Consider the following 24,682-nt stretch of genomic DNA (forward strand, 5'->3'; position numbering starts at 1 on the left):
TACAGCCCCACCCTAGGCAGGGCTGCTATGGGGGTGGGCAGGGGTTTGGGGTGTGGTAGTACTGTAGGTCCAAGAATCAGGGAGATAGGATTCCTCTCATCACTGTGTGAAGCCTCACATCCCAAAAGATGGGGCCTAATTGACCCCTTCTGTCACTCCTCCACCTAAAGAGAAGTCCTTGAAGATAATGGGCTGGGGGGGTGGGGGCAGGGAGTAAGAAGCACACACCGGAGATTGATTCTAGGTAGAAAAGGCAGAAGCTCCCCCATGGGCTAGACCCAGGCCACCATCCTCAGGGGAAAGTAAAACCTCCAGGTTACCCAACAGAATCAAGAATAGTGAGCACAACTGCACCACTGTCCTGATGCAAAGGACATGGGCCCCAGGGAAAGGCATTCTTGTTACTTTTTCTACACCCTCCCCCAAAAGGAAAAGAAGGGCAGGGCTACAGTCTGACATCCCCCACCCCACCCCGGTACCCTGGACGGAAGATGCTGCTAACAAGCACTGCAGTGTTGCAGGGGCTGGGATGGGGGGAAGGGGGAGGGGAGCCAACTTTGTAGAGTCTCTAGCCCCACCTCCACCCCACCCCCCCTTCTCTTTTAGGTGGGATAGGGCCTGTCTGAACTATGCCTCCAGAGGATGCAGGGATGTTGGGGAGAATGGGAGAGGGGAGAGGGAAGGAAAAGAGGGGGGGGGGGCTTATTGCCTTCTCAGCTTACCAGGATAGCTTGAATCCTTTCATTAGTACAGTAGTCACGATAATCCACTGACCATGTCCTTATCGTCCCCCTCACAGCTCCGGAGGTCCCAGGACATATTGGAAAAGATGACGGAATCCCAAAAGAACAGAATCTCATGTAATTTGACTTGTGCCAAGAGGGAAAGAGACAGAGAAGCTGCTTCTTCTCCCTTCCTCGTCCTTTACCGGCTGCAGTCGAGGCTCAGAAACATAGGAGAGTTTCTGCAAACCCAGCCCTAAGCTGGGGCTCCCTGCTTTAGCCGCCGCTGCCGCCGCTGCCACCACCACCACAGCCGCCAGCTTCTGCTGAGGATGGGCAACACTGGCAGGGCTGCAAAACAAGCTCCGGGAGTTGCTGTCAATGGGCGACTCGACTGGCCGGCCACCTACCCAGCCCACAGCTGCTCAGTAGCAGTCTCCAGGATAGAGGCAAAGGGGAGTCAGGAAGGAGAATGAAAACCCAGCTGAACAACCAGCTCTCTTCCCCCAGGCAGCAGCTCCCACTGCTCCATATAATCTCCTAATCAATGCAGTACCCAAGCAAAGCACTGCCAGCCACTTCCGCCCATTTAAAGACACAGAACATGTTTTGTCCCTGGATGGGACGGAGTGCAGGGGAAGGGGTGAGGGCAGAAGGGAAGGAAGAAAAAGAGGGAGGCAGAAAGGTTTGGAGATCAGCTTCCTCTAATCTGCATCCCCCAAAGGGTTAACAACTGGCTGGTGGCTGAGATCCAGGATTGTTGGCACAACTCCCGAAATCAAATGGGGATGAGGAAAGAGGCTGAGTTTGACCTGAAAGGCCTCTTGTAGAGTCTCTAGGTACCTATCCAAGGCGGTCTGCAGGAGACCACCTTCAGTAGAAGCCTCATCATCCTCTCCCCAGCTAGGGTGGGGCAAACTCCCAACAGTGTAATCCCAAGCAGTTCCCAGTGCACGGAACACATAGATTTCTTGTTGGCCAGGAAAAATGCAGCCAGCTCTGGGAAGCAGTGTAGCAACACTGTATCAGCTGCACCATCCAAGATCCTATGGACTAGGAGAACTAAGTTTAGCAAGGCAAAGCCCTTTGGGGGAGATCTGTGAGAAAGCCTAACTACAATGTGAAGAAAAAAGAGCATTTAGACCATGCACCCCCACAAAGCACTGGGGAACTTAAAAGCACAATTCTTCAGGGATGGGGAAGAAGACCCCCTTGTACCCAGTGCCTTCCATGCAAAGCCAAATCACTTTTAGGTAGATTACTAACTTCTGTTCCTTCCTTGGCCATCTCTCTCTCTCTCCACAGTCCTGCACAGGAAGGGATCAGAGGTAAGAAGGAAAAGAGAATGGGAATTCCTCTAGTAAATGACCACCCTCATCAAAATACAGCTAGGTGTCACAATGGACAAAACACTGGACTTGGAGACAAGAGGTGGATTCAAATCTGTCCTCAGACACTTACTAGCTGTGTGACCCTTGATACGTCATTTAGCCCCTGCCAGCCTCATTTTCATAATCTGTAAAATAGAACTAATAGGGGGCAGCTAGGTGGCACAGTGGATAAGGCACCGGCTCTGGATTCTGGAGAACCTGAGTTCAAATCCAGCTTTAGACACTTGACACTTACTAGCTGTGTGACCTTGGGCAAGTCACTTAACTTTCATTCCACCCCCCCTCCCCCCGAAAAGAACTAATAACACCACCTACTTCCCAGGGTTGTACAGATAAAATGAGATATTTGTAAAGTGCATTTTCAACCTTAAAGCACTATTATCATTATTACTATTATAATAAGCCTTTGCTTTGAAACTTACCAGAAAGTATCACTGATTTATGCACATTATACATATATCATCTTTATTGATGTTAACACGTATAATGTTTAATGTTTACTAAGTGCTTTACATATATTACCTTATTTGATCATAAGTATCATATGCAAACGTGAGCTCTGCTCTCAGGAAAATTTAATTGCTTTCTACAACCCTAAGTAAATCGTCAGCATTTCCCTTCCTAGGGCCTATGGGTCTTTGCTCTACCCAACCTCCCTCTCCCTGTTCCTCATCCTGTCCACCCCTCCCAGACCCTCCCCACCTCCCAACCAAAGCAAGCATTGGTTCTGTCTGATCTTCCTGAAGTTACAGAATCTGTTCCCAAGTCAATGCTGGGACACAGAATTCCTTAATGTGTGGTGGAGACCTTACTTAGGAGCTCCTTTTGGTTTTAGCCATGGGACACCTTCAAATTATTTTAAAGCTTTAAAACAAATCCCTACCTATGTTTTCAAGTCCTCTAATTGCAGGGACAGACTAGAATTCTAATTCTGTGCAACTTAGACTGTAGGCCAGTCCACATGTAGACATACTCCCAACACAGCCCTGGTTAGGTAGAAAAGCGGCTAGTTCTAAAGTTAAAAAGCTTTTTATATTCTATAGTAGGGGATAAAGAAGTTTACTTTAAAAAAAAATAAATAGCTCATTGATTCAAAGGACTTTCTAGGGTAGGAGTTCTTAAAACTTTTTTGTGTCATGGATATCTGAGCAGGCTAGTGAAGTCTATAGACTCCTCAGAATATTATTTTTAAATACATAAAGTAAAATGCATAGAATTACAAAGGAAACTAATTTTATAGAAATACAATTGTCAAAATATTTGAAAATAAGTTCACAGATACCAGGTTAAGAATCCTCATTTTACCATTCACCCAGTCCAGCCCCCAGGCAGTCTTAGAATCATGGATTTAGAGACCAGAGGTCAGAGGTCATCTAGTTCTACCCCTGCATTTGGGGGCTGAGATAACTGAGGCCCAAGCGGAGCCAAATTATTTGACCAAGTTCACACAGTGAGCAGTAGAGGTAGGATTCAAACCCAGGTCCTTTGACTGTAAGTCTGGCACTGCTCTCTCTTATCTTTCACCTAAAGCACTCCATTTAGATGCGACCAGAAAAGTCCCTTTCCTGGGGCTTTTTTCTGCCCACTTCTCAGCCAGACTGACTGTTCCAAGCACAAGGAACAAAGAAAATCCTTTGCATGACACCTTCCAGATATTAAATCATAAAAACATCATTAAGACTAGTTCTGGCTTTCCCTCTTCTGAATCAAAAAAAGAAGCAAGTGGGTTTTAGTTTCCTCATCTAAAAATGAGGGGAGTTTGCTGGATGACTACAGCAGTCCTTCTCCAACTCTATCTATAATTCTGCAGGCCCAGGGCCTAAAACAAATCAGGAAACAGGCCAAAAAAAAAAAAGTTAATAATAAAGTCTGCTTCTTCTATTACTGATCAGTTAGGTTGCCAGGAGCTAATTTTATAGAATTTCCAAGTTACTTCAACCCCCTCATTTTAAAGATGAAGAAGCCAAACCCTAGAGAAGGGAAGTAATTTGATCAAGGTCAAGTCAGTCAATAAGTAATTATCAAACATCTATTCGATTCAATTCAATTTGTTTTGTTTTTTTGTTTTGGGGCAGAGCAATGAGGATTAAGTGACTTGCCCAGGGTCACACAGCTAGTAAGTGTCAAGTGTCTGAGGTCACATTTGAACTCAGGTCCTCCTGAATCCAGGGCCGGTGCTTTATCCACAGTGCCATGTAGCTGCCCCCCAATTCAATTTAATCAATATTTATTAAATACCCACTATATACCAAGCTAAGAGCCTAGGCTAGAGAGCCAAAAGATAGCCCCTACCCTCAAGGAGCTTACAATTTAATGGTGGAGATAACATATAAACAAATATACACAAAGTAAGCTATATACAAGACAAATAGGAAATAATGAACAAAGGGAAGGCACTGGAATTGAGAGAGGTTGGAGAAGGCTTCCTGTAAAAGGTGGGATTTTAGTTAGAATTTCAGGGAGGTCAGTAGGCAGAGAGAAGGAGAAAGAACATTCCAGACCCAGAGGTACAGCCAGAAAGAATGCCCAGAGGTCAGGAGATGGAATGTCTAGTTCATGGAACAACCAGGAAGCCAGTGTCACTGAATTAAAGAGTATGTGTATGGTTCAGGGAGTAAGGATAAGAAGACTGGAAAGGTAGATAGGAGAGGGCAAGGTTATAAATGGCTTTGAATGCCAAGCAAAGCATTTTGTATTTGATCCTGGAGGCAATAGGAAGCCACTGCAGTTTTGTTTTTTGTTTTGTTTTGTTTTGTGGGATGGGAGCGTAACATGATCAGATTTTATGTACGAGGCACTGTAACGATTGGAATGATGACACCTGCTGGAGACTTACTGTAGAAGAGTTCCACCCATGAAGCGAAGGTCTTTGAGGGCAAGACCAGGAGTCTTTTCTTTGGCGTCAGGAAGTGACTCGGGCTAGTGGGAGGAGGAAGGAAGAGACTGGCGCTCGGTCTCGCGCTCTTTCCTGAGGACGCTGGTGGAGAGTGGAGCTAGAAATGTGTTCTCCCTTTAATAGATAGGAATCTAGGCCTTTTTCTCTCTCTTTACCAAATTCTTATTCTCCTTAATAAATGCTTAAAAGTCTAACTCTTGCTAAAGCTTATAATTTATTGGCGACCACTCATTAGATATTTTAGACAAACTAGCTAGAATTTTAGCCCTTAACAGCACCATGCTAAACACAAAGGATGCAAAGAAAGGCAAAAGACAGTCCCTGTCCTTGAGGATCCTACAATCTAAAGTGGATGGGAACAACTATATACAAACAAGCTATATAGAGGATAAATAAAAAATAATCAATAGAGGAAAGGCACTAGAATTAAGAGGGATTGGAAAAGGCTTCCTGTAGATGGTGAGATTTTAGGTAGGACATGGAAGAAATCAGGGAAGCAGGAGGTGGAGATGAAGAGGAAACCGTTCCAGTCATTAGAAACAACAAGGTCACAGTCTAGGTCGGGTAACTGGGTAGGAAAAAAGGAAGCATGCCTCAGGGGCATGTAGAGCAATTTTCTTACCTCAGGCAGGGCTCAGTCCTTACTTTAGGAAACCAGGGTCCTTAAGAAGAAGCTAAAGAAAGGGTTCAGAGTCAGGAGGAAGTTTTGCAACATGCAATGGTCCCAGAATACATGGCTGCAGCTGGCCACTGAACCGACTCTTTTAGTGAGGCTCAAGCAGGGGAACTCAAAAGGTGGGGAGGCGGCCAAGTAGAGGAGAATGATCATTTCTGTTATGTTCCCATCTCTAACCTTTTGTGGATGGGCAGTCTACTTTAAAAATGACAATTTTATACCAAAGTCAAGTTCCAGTTATTCTGAGGCTAATAATCAAGCCTCTGCTTTACCTGATTTTTGGCCATTGAGTGTTTCTTAATGTCTCTCTCAAGTAAACCCTGGGAGCAAACAAAACTCTTACAGGGTCCTTTGGCTTTTTATGAACAAACAGCTTTGGAACCAAGGAGGGAAAAAAAAAAGTTGAATGCAGGGGGAGGTGAAGGATTTACCATGATTAGATTTATTTTTTCTTTTTAAATATTTCTTAATTTATGGAATTAAAAAAGCATTTCCATATTGTGGTACAATAAAAAAGATGATTGCACATGAAACCACAAGCTACTATATACAACTTGATTTCAAATATGGATGTTTTCCCTTTCCCCCAGTACTAGGGGGATCATGGGGGTTTGCTAAATTTGCAGGATGGACTCAATAACAAAGGGTCTGTGCTATTCCATTAAACTATTCCAAGCTTAATGCTATTCAAATTCTTTTCCAAACCTTTGAAGATTAGGGTTAAAGGTTGGAAACAAAGACTCTGTTCCCGCAGTCACCAAGTCTGAAGTTTTGACCAACCAACATCAAGTTCCTGCAGTACAAATGAAATGACTGAAAGGTACATTGCCTCAAGTCTGTCACAGCAATGCAGGGTCAAGAAGCTAGGTAGGTGCCTTAACGATAGTGGCCCATGCCTGTTATCCCTGGGAAACTAGGGATCTGGTGGATTGCCCAAACTGGAGAAATCTTGAGCCATAAAGGAATCAACATATTAAGCCCCTGAAAGCTGGGAGGTTACCAGGTTGCCTTTGGAGTGGCAAAGTGACCCAGGTCAGAAAAGGAGGAAAAGCTTCCATGCTGACCAACACTGGGATTAGCCTAAAGAATGAGTGGCTGTAGCACTTCCAGCCAGAACAAGATTGGGGGGAAGGGGCGGGGAGAAGGGTTAGATCCTTGTCCTAGAAAGTGGAAAACTCTTTTTAACAAGTGCAGGAGTTAGGTGCAAAGAGCCACAATGTTGAGAAGTAGGTATGAAATGATATAATTTAAGCTCAACTTCTTTTATTTTTTTCCCTAAAAATGTTTAAGCCTACCTTCTAAGGATGCTGTTTATTCTGTTCTCCCTCCATCCCTCCCTTGCAGACAGGCAAACTGCAGTAATATGGAGTAGGCTCTGAGCCTCAAGCAGCCTGCAAATCTGGGGCAGGCCAGTGCTGCAGTCACACACTGGGAAATCAAAGCTCGAGGCTCAGGCAGGGGAGACATCAGGCGCTGAGTGTGTTATATTTAAGGAGCACTTTGGAGGTCACAAAGCAAAAGGAGGGAACTGCCTCCAAAGACACTCCGGCTCAACCACAGCCCTTTTCGAGCCAGAATCATCTTCCAAATTCCATCTCCTCATCAACAGAGTCTGTGTGAGGGGATGGTCACAGTAGCGGATGTTCAAGGCTGAGCCTGATCAGGTGCTCCTGCCTACTTCCTTGAGCTGCCTCCCTCCCTCTTCCCTCCTCCACCCTCTGCCACTATTAGTCACAGGATCTGGGGTGACAGCCTAGGCTCCCAGCATTGGTCTTGCCTTCTGGTCTGTTCATCTGTGTCAGCTCCTAGCTTAGAGGCTCACAGATCACCCCAACCCCCATGAACACTCATCCACACATGCATACACACGTGCCCTCCGTCCCAATCATACCAGCCAAACTGGTATATTAGGAAGGCAACTGTCCATAGGGAGGAAGGGAGGGAGGGAGATAGGAGGAAGCCAAAGATGTCAACGGTTCAGCGTCCTGTTTCAGTTAGCTGTTTGGCCCTAAGAATGATGGCTTCTGATTCTATAACCCCGGGGGTATGCTGAGTGAATGAAGCAGCCTCACTTTCTTCCTCCTTCCCTTCACAGCCTGTTAAACCAGGAATTTTCCCCAAGCAAGTAAAAGACAAAGAAGAGTCAAAGGTAGCCTCTACTTAGCCCCCTCATGCCCACAATTCCTGTACAAAATACTCTATTGGCATGAAGCAAGACACATATGCCCAGTGGCCAGATGGCACCCAGGCAGGGGCATGGCTTCCACAGATGGGTGTCTGTATTCATCCTAGAAAAAGGACATGTCTGTTTTCCTGTCAGAACTCTGGGAGAACAGGATACATGGGGAGGGCTACTGTGGCAAGAGCTTTGGACAGGGGAAGAACTAAAAAAAGTAAAACCCCATCATCTATAATCCATTTCCCTTAAAGAACATCAAAATCTTCTACAGTATAACATGACACTCTACACAGAGTTATAGGAAACTTGCTCAATTATCTTGAAGCCTGGTTGCACTTCTTAATATCTATGTGATCTGGGGAACTGTCATTGCCTCATTTTCCTCATCTATAGAATGAGAGTCTTCAAGACCCTTTACAACTCTAAATACTTAATATTTATGCTTCTAGGTCCTAGGATCCCAAGTGACTAACTCATTCCACCATCCTACCAACTTCCCAGGCTCATCACTTGAGAGTCATCTTTTATTCTTCTCTTTCCCTGATCCCACAAGCTCCCCAAAGTCAGCAGTTCCCTCTATTTCTACTCCAAAATATTTCTCAAATCCAACTCCTCTGCTCCTCTTCCTACTCTCCCTAGTTCAGGCTCAATCTCTTCAGTCAGTCAATATTTATTAAGCATCCATGACATTCTAGGCATTGTGCTAAGCACCAGGAACACAAAGAACAGCACAAAACAATCCCTGCCCTCAAGAAGCTCATAGAATAGGGGAGACCAACATGCAAGGAACTATTTACAAACAAGCTATATATAGGATAAATCCTAACTCATCTTTTTGCCTCCAATCTTTTCCCTCTCCAATCTATTTTTGATTAGTGTTTGAATAGCCTTCCTCATGGACCACCATGACTGCATTATTCCACAATTCTATTCAACAAACATTTGTCAAACACTTAACATCCCAAGCACTAGAGTTACAAAGACAAAAACATACTCCTCAAGATACTTACTAATGGGGGCTAGGGAGGAATATAACATAGAAAAGTAAATAGAAGGCAATTTGGGGAAAGAGAAAGTACTAACAATTGGTAAAAATCTGGGAAGGCTTGGTAGAGGAGGTGTACCTGAGAAGGAACTAAAAGAAAGCAAAAAATCTAAGACAGAGATGAGAGAGTACATTCCAGGCATAGCAGAATGACTGTGAGTAGTCTAGTCTGGCTGAAACAAAGAGTTCTTAGGGTAGAATAATATTAAATAAGGCTAAAAAGAGGGGATGGAGCCAGGTTGTGGAGGGCTCTAAATGTTAGATTGAGGAATTTACATTTCATTTTGTTTTTGTTCAGTTGTATCAGGTTCTTCATGACCCCATTTGGGGTTTTCTTAGCAAAAATACTGAAGTATTTTGCCATTTCCTTCTCCAACTCATTTTACAGGTGAGGCAACTGAGGCAACTAAGGGTTTACAGGATTTGCTCAGGGTCGCACAGCTAGTTAGTATCTAAGGCCAGATTTGAACTGGAGTCTTCCTGACTCCAGGCCTGGATCTCTATCTACTACACCACTTGACTGCCCCCTCAATGGTATTTTATGCCAGAAGCAATAGGGAGTCACTGAAAGTTTTCAAACAGACAACTGACAAGGCCAGACATATTTCTTAGCAAGATTCTTTTGGCAAGTGACATGGATAACGAATTTGAAAGAGAAGTCACTGGAAGTAGGGAGGGAAAATCATGAGCATAATGCAGTAGTCAAGGCAGGGGAAGATAAATATGAACTAGGATGGTAGCTATTTGGGTGAGGGAAAGGTGGTTGGATATGAGAGATATTGGGAAGGCTGAATCAAGATGTGGCAACTGCTTGACAATGAGAGCTGAGATGCTAAATAAAATCAAGGATGATTCTGAGGTTGGCTGGGGCACTGGGTAGATGATGATACCCTTAAGAGATATAGGAAAGTTAAAGGAGAGAGAGTTTTAGGAAAAAGGATTAAGTCCCATTTCCTACTTGTTGAATATGAGAAACCAATAGAACATCCAGACAGAGATGTTTAAAAGGCTGTTGACAACATAAGACTGGCATTCAGGAGACAAAGCAGGGCTTCTTAGAGAGATCTGGGTATTATCTGTATTCATTTAACCACCTGAACTAATGAGAGAGAGGTGATGAGATCACCAAGTGAGACAGAGTATATAGAAAGTGGGACACAGAACAGAGGTCACCTTTGTGTGGGGAGGTCACATCTCCTTATGGGGTAGGAAATATATAATGAGCCAGCAAAAGAGAATGAAAAAGAGCATTCTGGCAACATTCTGACAATTATTAATGGAGTAAGTTCCCTGTGGAGATGGGAGTGAATGGGAGAGAGGGCAGAAGTAGAAGGGTTAGCCCCAGTGAGAAGAAAGGCCATGCCTTCCATGGAGATTGGTGCAAAGGAGGAAAAAACAGATGATAGTAAAGAAGGGCTTTGAGAAATGAAGTACACGAGGTGAGGTAGCCTTGATTTTCTCGATAAAGAGGCTATGTCATCTACTAACAAGTTCAAGATCGAGATGGTGTTGAGAAAGATCTGGAACATCCACTGTAGGGATCATGATGGTCAGCCAAGGGGAAAAAAAGGAACTGCAATGCAGTAACAAGAGCCCACTTGGGAAAGCAAAAGATGAAATTATAGTGGACCCAGATAGGATAGTTGCATCACTTCCTCCAATGAGTGGCATTAGTAGGAAAGGAGCAGAGAGGAGAAGGGAGATGGTGGGGACAAGCTAAAGCATTCAGGGCATTAATGGCAGGAGGGAGAGGGATAAGGGATTTAGGGGCAGAGGACAGCAAAATGCTACACTGGTAACCACAGGGTTGAGACTCTACTCAATAAGGCTCCGTATTGCCTGGCATTCAAAACCTCTGTAATTTAGCTCCAACCTGCCCTGTAAAGCCTTAATTTTTACAACTTCCCTTGTTCCAGCCAAACTAGATTACTACTCATTGTCCCCCTTGCTCATGCCAAACTCCATGCCTGCAAGAGGTTCCTTCCCAACCCTTCAATTTCCATCTAAATTTAGGTTCACAGGATCATATATTTAATGCTAGAGGAACCCTTAGAGACCCTCTAGTCCAAAGCTTCTTAAACTGTGTGTCCCGACCCCATATGGGGGTCATGTAACTGAACATGGGGGTCACAAAAAGTTTGGCAACAGTAAAAGGTTATGTATACCTGTTTTATATACCTACATACCTGGGGTCATGTAAAAATTTCTCTGGTGAAAAAGAGTCACGACTGGAAAAAGTTTAAGAAGCCCTGCTCGGGGCAGCTAGGTGGCACAGTGGATAGAGCACCGGCCCCCTGGAGTCAGGAGGACCTGAGTTCAAATACAGCTTCAGACACTTGACACTTACTAGCTGTGTGACCCTGGGCAAGTCACTTAACCCCGATTGCCACACACACACACACACACACACACACACACACACACACACACACACACAAGAAGCCCTGCTCTAGTCCAATCCCTTCTTGTTGAAGAATTGGGATGAAGAAACTGAGGCCTGAAGAGCCTCAAGGTAGTAAATGGAAGAGCTAAGATTCAAAAATGGATCCTTTGGCTATATGCCCAGCACTCTATCTGCCATGAAGTACCTTCCTTCCTTCAAGGGCCGACTCGGATCCAACGTGCCCTATGAAGCTATCCCTGACCTCACCAGGTAAAAGTGACATCCCCCTCCTCAAATTGCTCTTAACATTTTGCCTGGCTCTCCTTTGGCTCACCTTGTACCATATTTATATATACACGCTCCACCTCTATTAGACTAAGGTCCTTGAGGGCAGAGAGTGGCCAGTTTTTTATCTCTGCTTTACCAACCATTAGAATAGTTCCTTGCACTTGGAAGGCAATTAATAAATAACTGTTAGTCTTTTTTGTGTGAACCTATGATTTCATTGGTAAAGGGGGCTCTCACTGAAGAACTTCTTTTCCCAATGCATATTAGCAACTCTACTTCAATTTATAGTTTTATAGAGTTGCCTAGTGTATTGAGAGGTTAGGGTTAGTATCACAGACAAGACTCAAACCTAGATCTTCCTGACTCAGAAGCCCACTCTCCAAATTCTATGCTAAACTACCTCTCTTATTACACTATATAAGAGCCAACATTTATCCAGCACTTTTAATATTTTGGAAAGCATTTACGTATATTACATCTTTTAAGCCTCATAACAATCCAGTGAAGTAATTACTATCTCCATTTTAAGGATGAGTAAGCTAAGACAGAGTAGTTAAATGAATGGCCCAGGGGCAGCTAGGTGGAGCAGTGGATAGAGCATCGGCCCTGGAGTCAGGAGGACCTGAGTTCCTGAGTTCAAATCCGACCTCAGACACTTGACACTTACTAGCTGTGTGACCTTGGGCAAGTCACTTAACTCCAATTGCCTCACCAAAAAAAAAAAATCCATTAAATTAATGGCCCAGAGTCACAAGGCCAGCAACAGTGGTAAGAACGGAATCTAAATCTCCTTGACCCTCATAAGCCCAGCACCCTCTTGTTCTAATCACTGCCTCAAACTCTAATCATAGTGAGACCATCTGCCTAGAATTTCATTTTCCTCCCATCCTACTCAACACTCAACCAAGCCAACACTTTATTTAAAAAGTTCCTGAAGCTCCCTTCCTTTGAGAAGCCCTCCTGAATTGATCAGAAGAGAGCAGGCCGCTTTCATGTTCTTGCCACATTTGGAAATAAAATTCCTACAGCGATGACGCTACTCACTCCTTTATCCTTTCCCTGTTTCTCTAAATGCACTTGGCCCTGTGGGTCCATGAGATAACAAGCTCTCGAGTTGGAAGGTACATGAGAAACCATCTAGTCCAATTTCCTCATTTCCCAAATAATCTCTCATTACCTTAATTTATTTAAGCAACTTGCCCCAAATCGTGCAGGTGGTGCTCAATTCTCATTCACCCACATATCTGATACACTGAAAAATCTCATGACTATGTCTTATTCTATCCACTTATAGAGATACACAGGGCCTAATTCAGGTGCTCTTCCCTTCTTGCTTGTATTACTTCAATAATGATGGTGATGCTAACAACAACAGCCAGCATTTATGTAGCCCTTTAAGGTTCATAAAAGCACTTTCCATAATTTTTCTCATTTTATCCTCCTTGGAGGTAGGTGCTATTTTTATCCCCATTTTACAAATGAGGGAACTGAGGCAGAAGGTTAACTGACTTCAGACTTTACATGACTTGCCCATGGTCACACAACCATAATGTGTCTGAAGCCAGATTTTACTCAGATATTCCTAAATCTAGCACTAATCCACTGGGCCACCTTGTAGCCTCAACTCATAAAAAGCAATTATTTTGTTTATTTATGCAAAATGGTCCACAGAACATTAAACTTAAAAGAATAATAACTAGGTAGCAACTTGTCACAAAACTACTCATTTATATCTTAATTCATTGAACAAGATAAAAAGAATAAGATGTGACAATAATGACAACATTAATAATAAATATATAAGAAAAATGGCAAAAACAATGCAATATAATACTGCAAAAATTTAGCAACTATCAGAAATTCACTATTTTTCTTAAACAAACTGGAAAAATTCCAATACTACAAATACAGACCTCAAAATAGCCTTGGGAACTCAATAACTGATCTGTCCTGGAACGGGACCATAATCTCAGACAAAGGTGTTGTCCACAATCACCCAAGCATAACAATGATCCATAAAGGTAGATAACCAACATTTCTAATAGATGTGGCCATACCAAATATTCATCATCTTCAAACTATGTGGAACAAAAAACCCTAAAAATACAGAGCCCATGGAGAAAAAAAAGCAAAACCACATGAGAAGAGGATGTAGTCCATATCATCCCCATGTCATCTATTTGCTGCTGGACGTGTCTGAAAATGCTTTTGGTGAGGCTAGAGAGCTCATATCCCAATACTTTTATACTGAAACAAATCAGAAATATCAATACCTGAGGGGGTCAACCATGTTTTGGTAGAAATGATGCTGGCCACTTCTTAGTCTCCTTTGCTGTATCCTCCTCCAGATCGCTCCCTCTAACAGTAAATGGCCCTCTGGGTTCTGTCCACAGTTCTTTTTTCTTCTCCCTCTATATCACTTCCCCTTGATAATCTCATCAACTCCCATGGATTTAATCACCCTTGATAATCTCAACTCCCATGGAATTAATCACCATCTCTGCCCCAATCTCTCTATTGACCTCCAATCTCACATCTCCAACTGACTTTCAGACATCTTGAACTGGATATACAGTAGACATTTTAAACTCAAGTTCCAAAACAGAACTCATCTTTCTTCCTCAACACTCCTCCCCTCCTAACTTCATTACGTCCATTGAGGACAACACCATCCTCCTATTCACTCAGGTTCAAAAACCTTTAAGTCATCCTTGACTCCTCACTCTCTCTCATTCCCTCCTCCCCTCCATATCCAATCTGTTTCCAAGGCCTGACAATTTCACCTTTGCAATATCTCTCAGATAGAACCCCTTCTCTCTGACACTGCTACCACAATGATTCAGGCTCTCATCACCTAACACCTGAACTTTTGCAAAAGCCTCCTGGTAGGACAGCCTGCTTCAAGCCTCTCACCATTCCAATCTATCCTCCCTTTAGCCATCAAAGGGATTTTCCCAAAGTGTAGGTCCAACCATGTCACTCAGACAGACAGACAGACTCTCTCTCTCTTTCTCTCTCTCAATAAACTCCAATGGGCTCCCTATTGCCTCCAAGATCAAATACAAAATCCTTTTTGTCATTCAAATCACTTCACAATCTAGCCACTCACCCACCACTTTTCTAGTCTTCTTAAACATTACTTTTCACCATGTATTCTTTGATTCAATGACAATGGCCTCCTTGCTATTGTACACACACACACACACACACACACACACACACACACACACACACACACATACAAAAAAAAAACAACACTCTATTGCCAATCTCCATGCATTTTCTCTGGCTATCCCCCCCATACCTATAGTGTTCTCCCTCCTTATCTCTATCTGCTGGCTTCTTTAAGTCCCAACTAAAATTTCATCATTTACAGGAAATCTTTCCCAACTCCTCTAATTCTAATGCCGTCTGTCTTCTAATTATTTTCTATTTATCCTGTATATAATTTATCAGCACATACCGATTTTGCTTGTGGTCTTCCTCATTAGGGCATAAGCTACTTGAGGGCAGGGACCATCTTTTACCTCTTTTTGTATCTCCAGTGCTTAGTACAGGGCCTCGCACATAATAGGTACTTATTAAATGATTTGTGTGACTAAAGCAGGTATATAAAGCATAGTGTATAATTACAATTGATGTAAGGCCTTCTCTATTGAATCTTCCAATCAAAAGTAGAGGGGGTGGCTAGGTGGCGCAGTGGATAAAGCACCAGCCCTGGATTCAGGAGTACTTGAGTTCAAATCTGGCCTCAGACACTTGACACTTACTAGCTGTGTGACCCTGGGCAAGTCACTTAACCCCCATTGCCCTGCAAAAAAAAAAAAAAAAAGTAGAACCAGGTGTAAAGAAGCTTTTAATGAGTTTGGGAGGTGGAAGTACTTTAATCATTGGATGAAATCAGATGAAGCTACTAGGAAAGGTATTGGGAAATTGGGTGAAAGGATCAGACACAACTCTGGGCCTGTGTTTATCATAGCAGTCCAATTTGGAGCTAAGTATTCCAACAGAAGTATCCAGCTACTGACAGGTCTAGGTTTGGTCAGAAGAAATGCCCTGGGAAGAGAAGAAGGGAGAATTTAATTTTGGCTCTTCTTCCTCCACTGAGCAGAAGATAAGCTCTGTTAACTTAAAGGGGTAAGAATCAGTAGCAGTGTCCACAAAACAGCAGTGGCTGACAGCAGTATCTGCATTGAGAGATGAGAGAAACACACACCGAGACAGCTTCAAGACTCTACACAGGCACCAACCCTCAGAGCTCAGCAGAGAGTTACACCTAAGGGGGCTTTCCTCTAGAAAGGGAGAAAAGGAATTCTAATCAAAGAGAGCTGTGAGTTATTCCTTTGCCACATGTGCCATAAAAGTGGCATTCCTTCCCTACAGACCCCATGTGTAGTTGTGGAAGAGTGTGTCCTAGACTTTGTAGGAGACTGTTTCTGTACAACTGCCCCTCTTATGTCCATGAATAAATAGCCAAGTTAATTAGTCTAAAAGTTCATTAGTTCCCAATGTTATTAGTCTTGCTAATAACCAACGGAGAGTATATTAAATCAAGGCTTACAAGTGACAGTAATAGAAACTCTGACTTACCCATAGAACTCTAATGAAAGAATCATTGAATCTGTTCCTGGAGACTAAACCTTGCCCAACACTAGAAGAAGCTGGGAAAGTAACCCCAGAAGCAGTGTTACACTGGCATAAACTAATGTACATAATATGGACTGAAGAGAAGAATGCATTCATTATCCCCAAAAGCTACATAATTCATAATAGCAGCTTGTATTTATACAGCATTTTAGGGCTTACAAAATGCTTAACATACATTATCTTATCTGATTCTGATATAGCCCTGTGAGATAGGTTTTACAAGTATCATTATTCCCATTTTATATATGCAGAAGTCAAGGCTGAGAAAGATTAAGTGATATGTCCTTGGTCACAGAGCATTTGATTCAATATTCAAACCCAGGTTTCTCTTGATTTCAAAGCACCATTTTTCATACTAGATAATACTGCCTCTTATATAGGTATAAAGAGCAAAAGCAATGGACAGAATTGGAAACCTAAAATGATTGAGGCTCTTTCTCACCAGTGGTTATATTTAGAGAAGAGAGACATCTATGATCTATACCCCTTTTAGTCATTCTGGCATAGGTAGAATATGGGGTTTCTTTTCCTTCAGTTCCATTACTGATGAGTATTTCATTTTCATAATCCAGATCAAATGAATACTAACTAGTAACAGTAGTATATAAGCTCTATGGGCTGAGGTTGGGAGTATAATCTATAATCTGAACATCAAGAAAATCACAGACATTAATTAGAGTTGGAAAGGACCTAAGACATCATCTAGTACAGGTCTCCTTAAATTTTTTCCATTCAAGATCCCTTTTCACCAGAGAAATTTTTATATGACCCCGGGTATATAGGTATATAAAATAGACATACATAACCTTTTACTCTTGACAAATTTTTCGCAACCCCCACATTCAGTTATGCCACCCTATATGGGGTTGAGACCCACAATTTAAGAAGCTAGGATCAAAAAAAAGAAGAAAAGGCTAGGATCTAGCACTGTTTAAAGATGGGGAAGCTCAGTCTCAGAGAAAAGATGTAACTTACCTAAAGTTATCCAGGGAATGACAAAGAATTCTTATCCCCAAATTCCTTGGCACTATTCAGAGGTTCAAGATCAAGAACCACTGTTCAGTGGTTCAAAACATACGATGTCATCAGTGAAAATGACATTAAAGATACCTTATCCTGGACCATAGGACTCTTCTATCTGCCTAGCAGCTGAAATTTTCCCTATGTATTCTCTTATCCATTAGAATGTAAGCTTCTTGCTATCTATTGCCATATTTAAAAATGCTCTAAATCACTACTGATTAGAGAAATGCTAATTAAAACAATTCTGAGGTACCACCTGACACCTATCAGATTGGCTAATATGACAAAAAAGGAAAATAATAAATGTTGGAGAAACTGTGGAAAAATTGGAACACTAATGCATTGTTGGTGGAGCTGTGAACTAATCCAACCATTCTGGAGAGCAATTTGGAATTATGCCCAATGGGCCATAAAGCTGTGCATACCCTTTGACCCAGCAATACCACTATTAGGTCTTTTTCCCAAAGAGATCATAGAAAAGGGAAAAGGACCCACAAGTACAAAAATATTTATAGCTGTTCTTTTTGTGGTGGCAAGGAATTGGAAATTGAGGGGTTGCCCTTCAACTGGGGAATGGCTGAACAAGTTGTGGTATATGAATGTGATGAAATACTACTGTGCCATAAGAAAGCAGGCTGATTTCAGAGAAACCTGGAAGGACTTGCATGAACTGATGATGAGTGATATAAGCAGAACCAGGAGAACACTGTACACAGTATCATCAACATTATGTGTTGATAGACTGTGATAGACTTGATTCTTCTCAGCAATACAAAGGTACAAGATAGTTCCAAAGGACTCATGATGGAAAATGCTCTCCAAATCCAGAAAAAAAGAACTGTGGAATATGGATGCAGATTGAACCATACTATTTCTTTTGTTTTGGGTGCTGTTGTTTTTCTTTTTTGAGGTTTTTCCTTTTTGTTCTGATTCTTCTTTCACAGCAAGACTAATGCAAAAATATGTTTAATGTGATTGTACATATATAACCTATATAAGATTACTTGCTGTCTTGGGAAGGGGGGAGGGAGGGGACGGAGAGAGAAAAATTTGAAACTGGAAATCTTATGAAAACAAATGTTGAAAACTATCTCTACATGTAACTGGAAAATAAAAATACTTTTATAATTAAAAAAAGAATGTAAGCTTCTTGAGAGTAGGGCCTGTTTTACTCTTCTATCTGCATAGCACAGTACTGTGCACCTAGTAAAGATCCTAGTAAATGCTTTATTCAACAAAGAGTAGAGCCATTATTCAAAGCCAAGTCTTCTGACTTCATCCAGTGCTCTTTCTACCATATTATACTGCCTTCTTATGTTTATATTGAGAACACTGAGGCAATGTCCTTATCAATTAACATCTGGAAGCTAATTTATGATATACAGATTGTTCCCTAAAACCTTAGTGCGATTTTAAACTTTAATAGCTTAAAATCACACTAAGACTTTTGGGATGCTTTATAAGCATTTTTCAAAAGCAATCTGTCTGAATCTCTCCTTTGTGCCATCATACTCCACACTTTAACAGACACTTTAAAAAATTCGTATCTGTTTAAAAGTCATATCTAACCAAGCCATAAATTCCCTATGGGCAAGGGAATGTGCCATTTTCGCCTCTGTATTTAGTGCCCTGCATGTAGTCAGTGCTTCACAAATTTTCTTTGAAATGAATGAAATTCCTGTTAATGTTATTATTACCACCGATTAATTTGGTCTTAACACAGAAACACAATATAGACATCAGTCAAAATTTTCATCACCATTTCCTGCAGCAGAAACTTCTTGACTATATTACAGCTAACCAGAATATTTCCTCCTGAAATTGGTGGTATTATGATCATTCAACTGACACATCCTCTCCAAAGTTACCAATGATCTCCTAATTGCCAAATTGTCTTTCCTCAATCTTCATCCTTCTTAACCTCTCTGCAGCATTTGAAACCATTCTTCAGTTTCAAAATGTTGAAATTGTTGAAACCGTTTCCTCCAGAATACTTGCCCCTTCCCAGGTTTTTGTGACATTTATCTCTCTTGGACTTCATTCTACCTGACCACACCTTCTCAATCTCCTTTGCTAGATTTTCAAGAACTATTGGCATTCATTTTTTTTCCCTATATACAGTCTCACTTGGTCATCTCATCAGCTCCCATAGATTCAGTAATCAACTCTATGAAGATGATTCCCAGATCTATTTATCCATCCCTAGACTTTCTTCTGAGCTCCAATCTCGTATCACCAATTGCCTACTTGACATTTAGAACTGGAAGTCCCAGAAGGCTCTCAAACTCAACAAGTCCAAAATGGAATTCACACTCTTTCCTCCCAAATCCTCCTCTCTTTCAAATTTCCCTATTGCTGTCAAAGTCACCACACCTTCCTCCCAGTTACCCAGGCTCACTACCTCAGTGCCATCATCTAGTCATCACTCACCCTCACCCAAAATATATCTAAATGATGGGGCAACGCATATATAAGCACTCTGCAGACTTTAAAGAACTATATAATTATTAACTATTATTATGATTATGATTATAAAAAAATTATACCAAACCCAAATACCATGTACAAATCTGGCAGCCAACACATAATGAGATAAACCTAGAGGCACACTACAGTGACAGAATCCTGAGAATACAACATGCTATTGTGGCATGACACACCATGCCAACTATTGTCTCAGATGGGTCAAGTACAGTCTGGCACAGAAACAAAGATCTGGACTTGATGACCACAAGAGATTCCTTCCAGTTTTAAGATATGATGAAACAGCAAGCACTTAATAAATGATTGTTGGATTGCATTGAATTTTATTCTTTCTTGTTGGCATCATTTCAATCTCAGAATCTCTGGGCTGTAAAGAACCTCAGAAGATCCCCTAGTCATTAGCTACCTTCAGGTCAGTAACTACAGTTATCCCTTCCACATCACAGGGGATTGGGGAGTTTCCCCAATGATCTGGAAAATCCCAGTGAAATTTTTTGGCCCTTCCTTAGTAACAGAGAAGAAGTCTGATTTTTTCTTTTTTTATGGAGTGTTTATAGTGCCTTATTGTGAAATATGGGTTAACTTCTTGGTCATAGGCTCTGTGTCATCTGCTGGCCTTTGCATGTTGTCTGTGATTTCCACAAAACTCTCAAAACATTTCCATTTAATTCCTTTTTCTTTCTCTTTTTTTTGCAGGGCAATGAAGGTTAAGTGACTTGCTCAGGGTCACACAGCTAGTAAATATCAAGTGTCTGAGGCCAAATTTGAAGTCAGGTCCTCCTGAATCCAGGGTCGGTGCTTTATCCACTGCGCCACCTAGCTGCCCATCCATTTAATTTCTTATGCCTACCCACAATATATCAAAACCATGATAGGGAAAATCATGATGTGGAAGGGATAACTATCCTTATCTTAAGTATCTCCAAGCATTCCCTAGCCACCATTCTCAATACTGTGATGCACATGAACAGGAGAGTTTCCCTAAAGGGAAACATAATAAAGTATATAGCAAACTTTTAGGATGTTAAAAAATTTACACACTAAGTTATGTTACAATGTGGTCATGCCAGAATACTAGGTATAGCCACTCCCTATACACTAAACCATCCAAACACAATGACCAAAGAGCCAACTTTTGACAAACCTAATATTGGAGAACCCCAGGGGGCTGGGTCACTCTTTCCAAAACCAGAGTTCTCTCCTAGGTGGAGTCCCTAGGCTAATGTCTTCATGTACCACTAAAAAAAAATTACCTTGTGTTTATTTTGCATATCCTTATTTATGTACATGATATCTTCCCTTGAAAGAATACAAGTTTCTTGGGACCAGGTTCTATTTCAATTCTGTTTTTGTATTCCCAGCATCAAACACAACAACGGCTGTCACACAGTGGGTAGCTGATCAATGCTAGTAGCAGTAGTGGAAGTATTTGGTGAAGTCTAACCAGAACTTTTTTTTTCAATTTAGGAGAATTTTACTTGATATACTGGGGATGTTAGAAATTCAAAGGGTGGTCTCTGGTGGGGGGTGGGGAAGAACAGGAACTTAAAGGATTTTTCTACATTCTGACACAAATGAATGGTATTATAAAGCTATGCATATGACACACAAATGAATTGCATATTAGTTTTGAGTCAATAGCACAGGTGCTTTTATGTAGGCCATGCAAATTAACCACAGCTCATTTTGGAGTCAATCGCTCAGGCATTCTCTATATGAGGGTTGCATAATGCTACAGAGACATAGAACCATCTACTCAATCATTCTCCTCTAAAGGAAAGGATTAAGAAATGGATACAGGGGACTGAGGGCTCTAGAGCTAAGTGAGACATGCTTGACTGCCCAATCACATTCATTCTCTTTAGTCAGGGCTCTGAAGGTAAATAATGGTGCCAATCTCGGCAGGAACTTGAGCCCAAAGCCCATCCCTATATCTGGTGCAGTAATCAGCAATCCAGGCTGAGATGGCAAATGCCTCAGAAGGAGGAGTCTGTTTCTTTTTCTTTCCAAAAGAAAATTCACACCACTATTCCTAACCATTTGCAAAAACAACTCCAAAAATCCCCTCAAACCACATGCTCCCTAATGAATCCAACCATCACTGTCACCCCCTGCCAGTGTCAGCTTGTAGATGACAAATCATTTGCCATGGGGAAAGTGAGAAAGTCAGCAGGTTTGCAAAAGGTGGGCCCTGGCAGAGATGTAGAAAGCACTATAGGGAGCAGAAGCTTTGAAGCCAGGCAGAAAACTGCTTACAGGAAATGGTTTTGAAGCAAAATGTACTTGTGAATCCATCCTCCCACAGCTACCACTAAAAATACTGACATGGCCTTGCACACAGTAGGTACTCAGTAAATATTACAAGAAGAAGTAAAGGGAAGAAGGAAAGTCCTCTCAGACTCTGCTCCCCGGAATTAATTTATCTAAAGAGCAAGCAGGGCTTTGCAGACCGGAGCTCACTCATCATCCCAATAGGAGATGAGTGGCATTAGCAGGATTCTACAAATTGTGAGAAAAAGTACAAAGAGTTTATGCAACAAGGACAAGATTACACAGCAGGTGGTAGAAAGGAAAAGACAGGAAGGAAGAGAGAACACTTTCACTGTACACAGTCCCACCTGGTGTCCTGGTTTATAGTACCTCCCACCTACTCTTCCTCCTCCTCCTCCTCCTTCTCCCTCCCTCTCTCTCTCTCCCTCCCTCTCTCTCTCTCTCTCTCCCTCTCTCTCTCTCTCTCTCTCTCTCTCTCTCTCTCTCTCTCTCTCTCTCTCTCTCTCACACACACACACACACACACACACACACACACACACACACTCACTCTAACCTGATCCAGAAATCTGAGCTGCATCCAGTCTTCCACCTCTGGAAAAAAGGAGATCCTGTCATCTGGCCAGAAAGACACCAAGCCAAGAGCACATGTGTGCTGGGAATGGGAAGACGACAATAGATGTTTCTCTGAAAATAGGAGCTAGAATTGGGGTTGCAGGCAAAGCCCCATTACTTCCCCCTTCCCCCGACCCAGGCCCACACTCTGCTTCCTCAAGTCCTTCTTTTTGAGAAATTCACAACACACCAATGTTCAAAAAGCATGCAAGCCGGAGTCAAAAAAAAAAAAAAATGATGAGAAACCTATCTCAGGGCTGCCCTCTAGTGCATCCTTTCTGCAACAGCAATGCAGCATCCCTCAGAAACCTCCACTTCCTATGGGGAAATGGATGGAAGGAGAGGACAATAGCAGCATCTGTCACTCAGAAAAGAAATTCCTCTCCAAGCCCAAGCTCAACTTCTGAATTAGGCTGGAAAGTTAGAGAAAGGATATCCTTCTGGAGCTTTATTCAATGGGAAATCTCAGGGTGAAGACCAGAAATGAAGTGGTAGAGAAATAGATATAAATGATTGATGAGGAAAAAAAGATATACGAAGCAGAGGGGAGAAAAGAGAAAGATGGGAAGGGATGGGAAAGAAAAACAAAAGGATTAATAAATCTAAGTGGCCGAGGGAACAGGAGAAGACCAATAAGAGGACAGAAAAGGCAAAAAGAAAAGGGAGAGTGGGTAGAAATAGAGAAAATGAATGAAAAGTGTGATAGTTCAAGGAAAAATCAAGTAATGATTTATAATTATACAACCACAATAATAATAGCGATAGAACCACTTTCCCAGAGTTGGGAAAGTGAAGAGCTTGCCTTCTAGTCCTCAGCACCCATTTTCTCCTGAGTCCTCAATGCTAGTCTAATTTCCCTCCCTTTCCCCCACTGCGCCCATATGCACATGGGGCATGGAGGGACAGATGCTGGGGGAAAGGAGGGAGGAGTGAACCAAAAGGGAGAAGTTGCCAAGCGAAGCCACTTACGCACAGTGAGGCCGGCAGCATTTCCATCCTACCTTTGCTGTGGCCATATCAGCCGGCTCCATGATCTCTGCTTGGCCTAGGGGGAGGCGGCATCATCCAGAGAAAAAAGGCAAAGTCACATACAGCTAAACAGAAAGGACAAACAACCCCCTCTGAAGATCCAGGGAGAACCAGAATCCTCTCTCCCACCCTTGGCCCAGAACAGTCCAGGGTGGTCCTCTGCTGGGAAGAAGAAGGGAGTGTCTAAAATGCCCATGATAGAGGTTTTCCACCATTACAAGGAGGTTGCTTCTCAGGAACTATGGATACTGTTACCCACTGGTACCCAGATGCAGCTTTCTCGGTCCTCTACTCCCTTCCTAGAAGGCAAGGTGGGTGCCACTCCCAAGACACCCTCCACTGGGGGGTATTTGAGTCACAGAAAAGCAAGGCTCAAATGACTTCCCCAGCCTGCCCACCCCTACACCCACCACTGCTGAGCACAGTTTAGGAAGGAAGAGTTGGGTTAAAGGGTCAGCTGATGGGTGTTGGGCAAGAAAACAGCAGGGGAGGGAAGGTACTAGGGACCAGTACAGGAGGAAGGAGAATTCCTACAGAGGAAGGTAAAGGCACTCAGGTCGAAGCAGAGGGGTTCTAGAGAATGAGCCTAGAAGGCACTCCAAGGGGAGGAACCGGGTGCAGGCAAGGTCACAGATGGTGAGGGAGATGAATTCACCCAGTGAAGGCACTCACCTTGCAATAACATTCACATTGACTGAGGCCTACACCAGGAGCGGGTGGTTCACACCCTCCCCGCCCCACTCACAGAGACTCCCAGTCTCTGTCTAGAGGTACATGGGAGCAGCCGGCAGCCAGGCTCTCTCTGCAGAGGCCCCTGCCTCTCCTGCTGCTGCAGCCTGATTGGAGGAGCAGGATGACTTCATTCAGCCCCATTCATCACTCTAGGTTTCCTGCCCAGTAGGGACAGGCAGCTTGCAATGACTGCAGCTTTCTCTCTGGCCTACTTTACTCAGGGAAATTGGGCTAGGCTCTTGTTGTCCTGAGCAGACAAGAGAAAGTAACCAGAATGTCCTAGCCCCCACAGAGTTTAATG

General features: G+C 42.6%; 1 protein-coding gene across 1 annotated transcript in view; it reads right to left on the reverse strand.

Annotated features, from left to right (window-relative positions):
* GRAMD1B (GRAM domain containing 1B) overlaps positions 1-24,349 on the reverse strand; it is a 169,606-nt gene extending 145,257 nt beyond the window's left edge. The window contains 1 exon segment of the mRNA XM_043997300.1: positions 24,322-24,349. Coding sequence (XP_043853235.1) covers positions 24,322-24,334 — 13 coding nt within the window. The 5' untranslated portion in view covers positions 24,335-24,349.
* Positions 24,350-24,682: the final 333 nt, after the last annotated feature.

The sequence above is a fragment of the Dromiciops gliroides genome, chromosome 3 (genome assembly GCF_019393635.1).
Source record: "Dromiciops gliroides isolate mDroGli1 chromosome 3, mDroGli1.pri, whole genome shotgun sequence".
Classification (NCBI taxonomy): domain Eukaryota; kingdom Metazoa; phylum Chordata; class Mammalia; order Microbiotheria; family Microbiotheriidae; genus Dromiciops; species Dromiciops gliroides.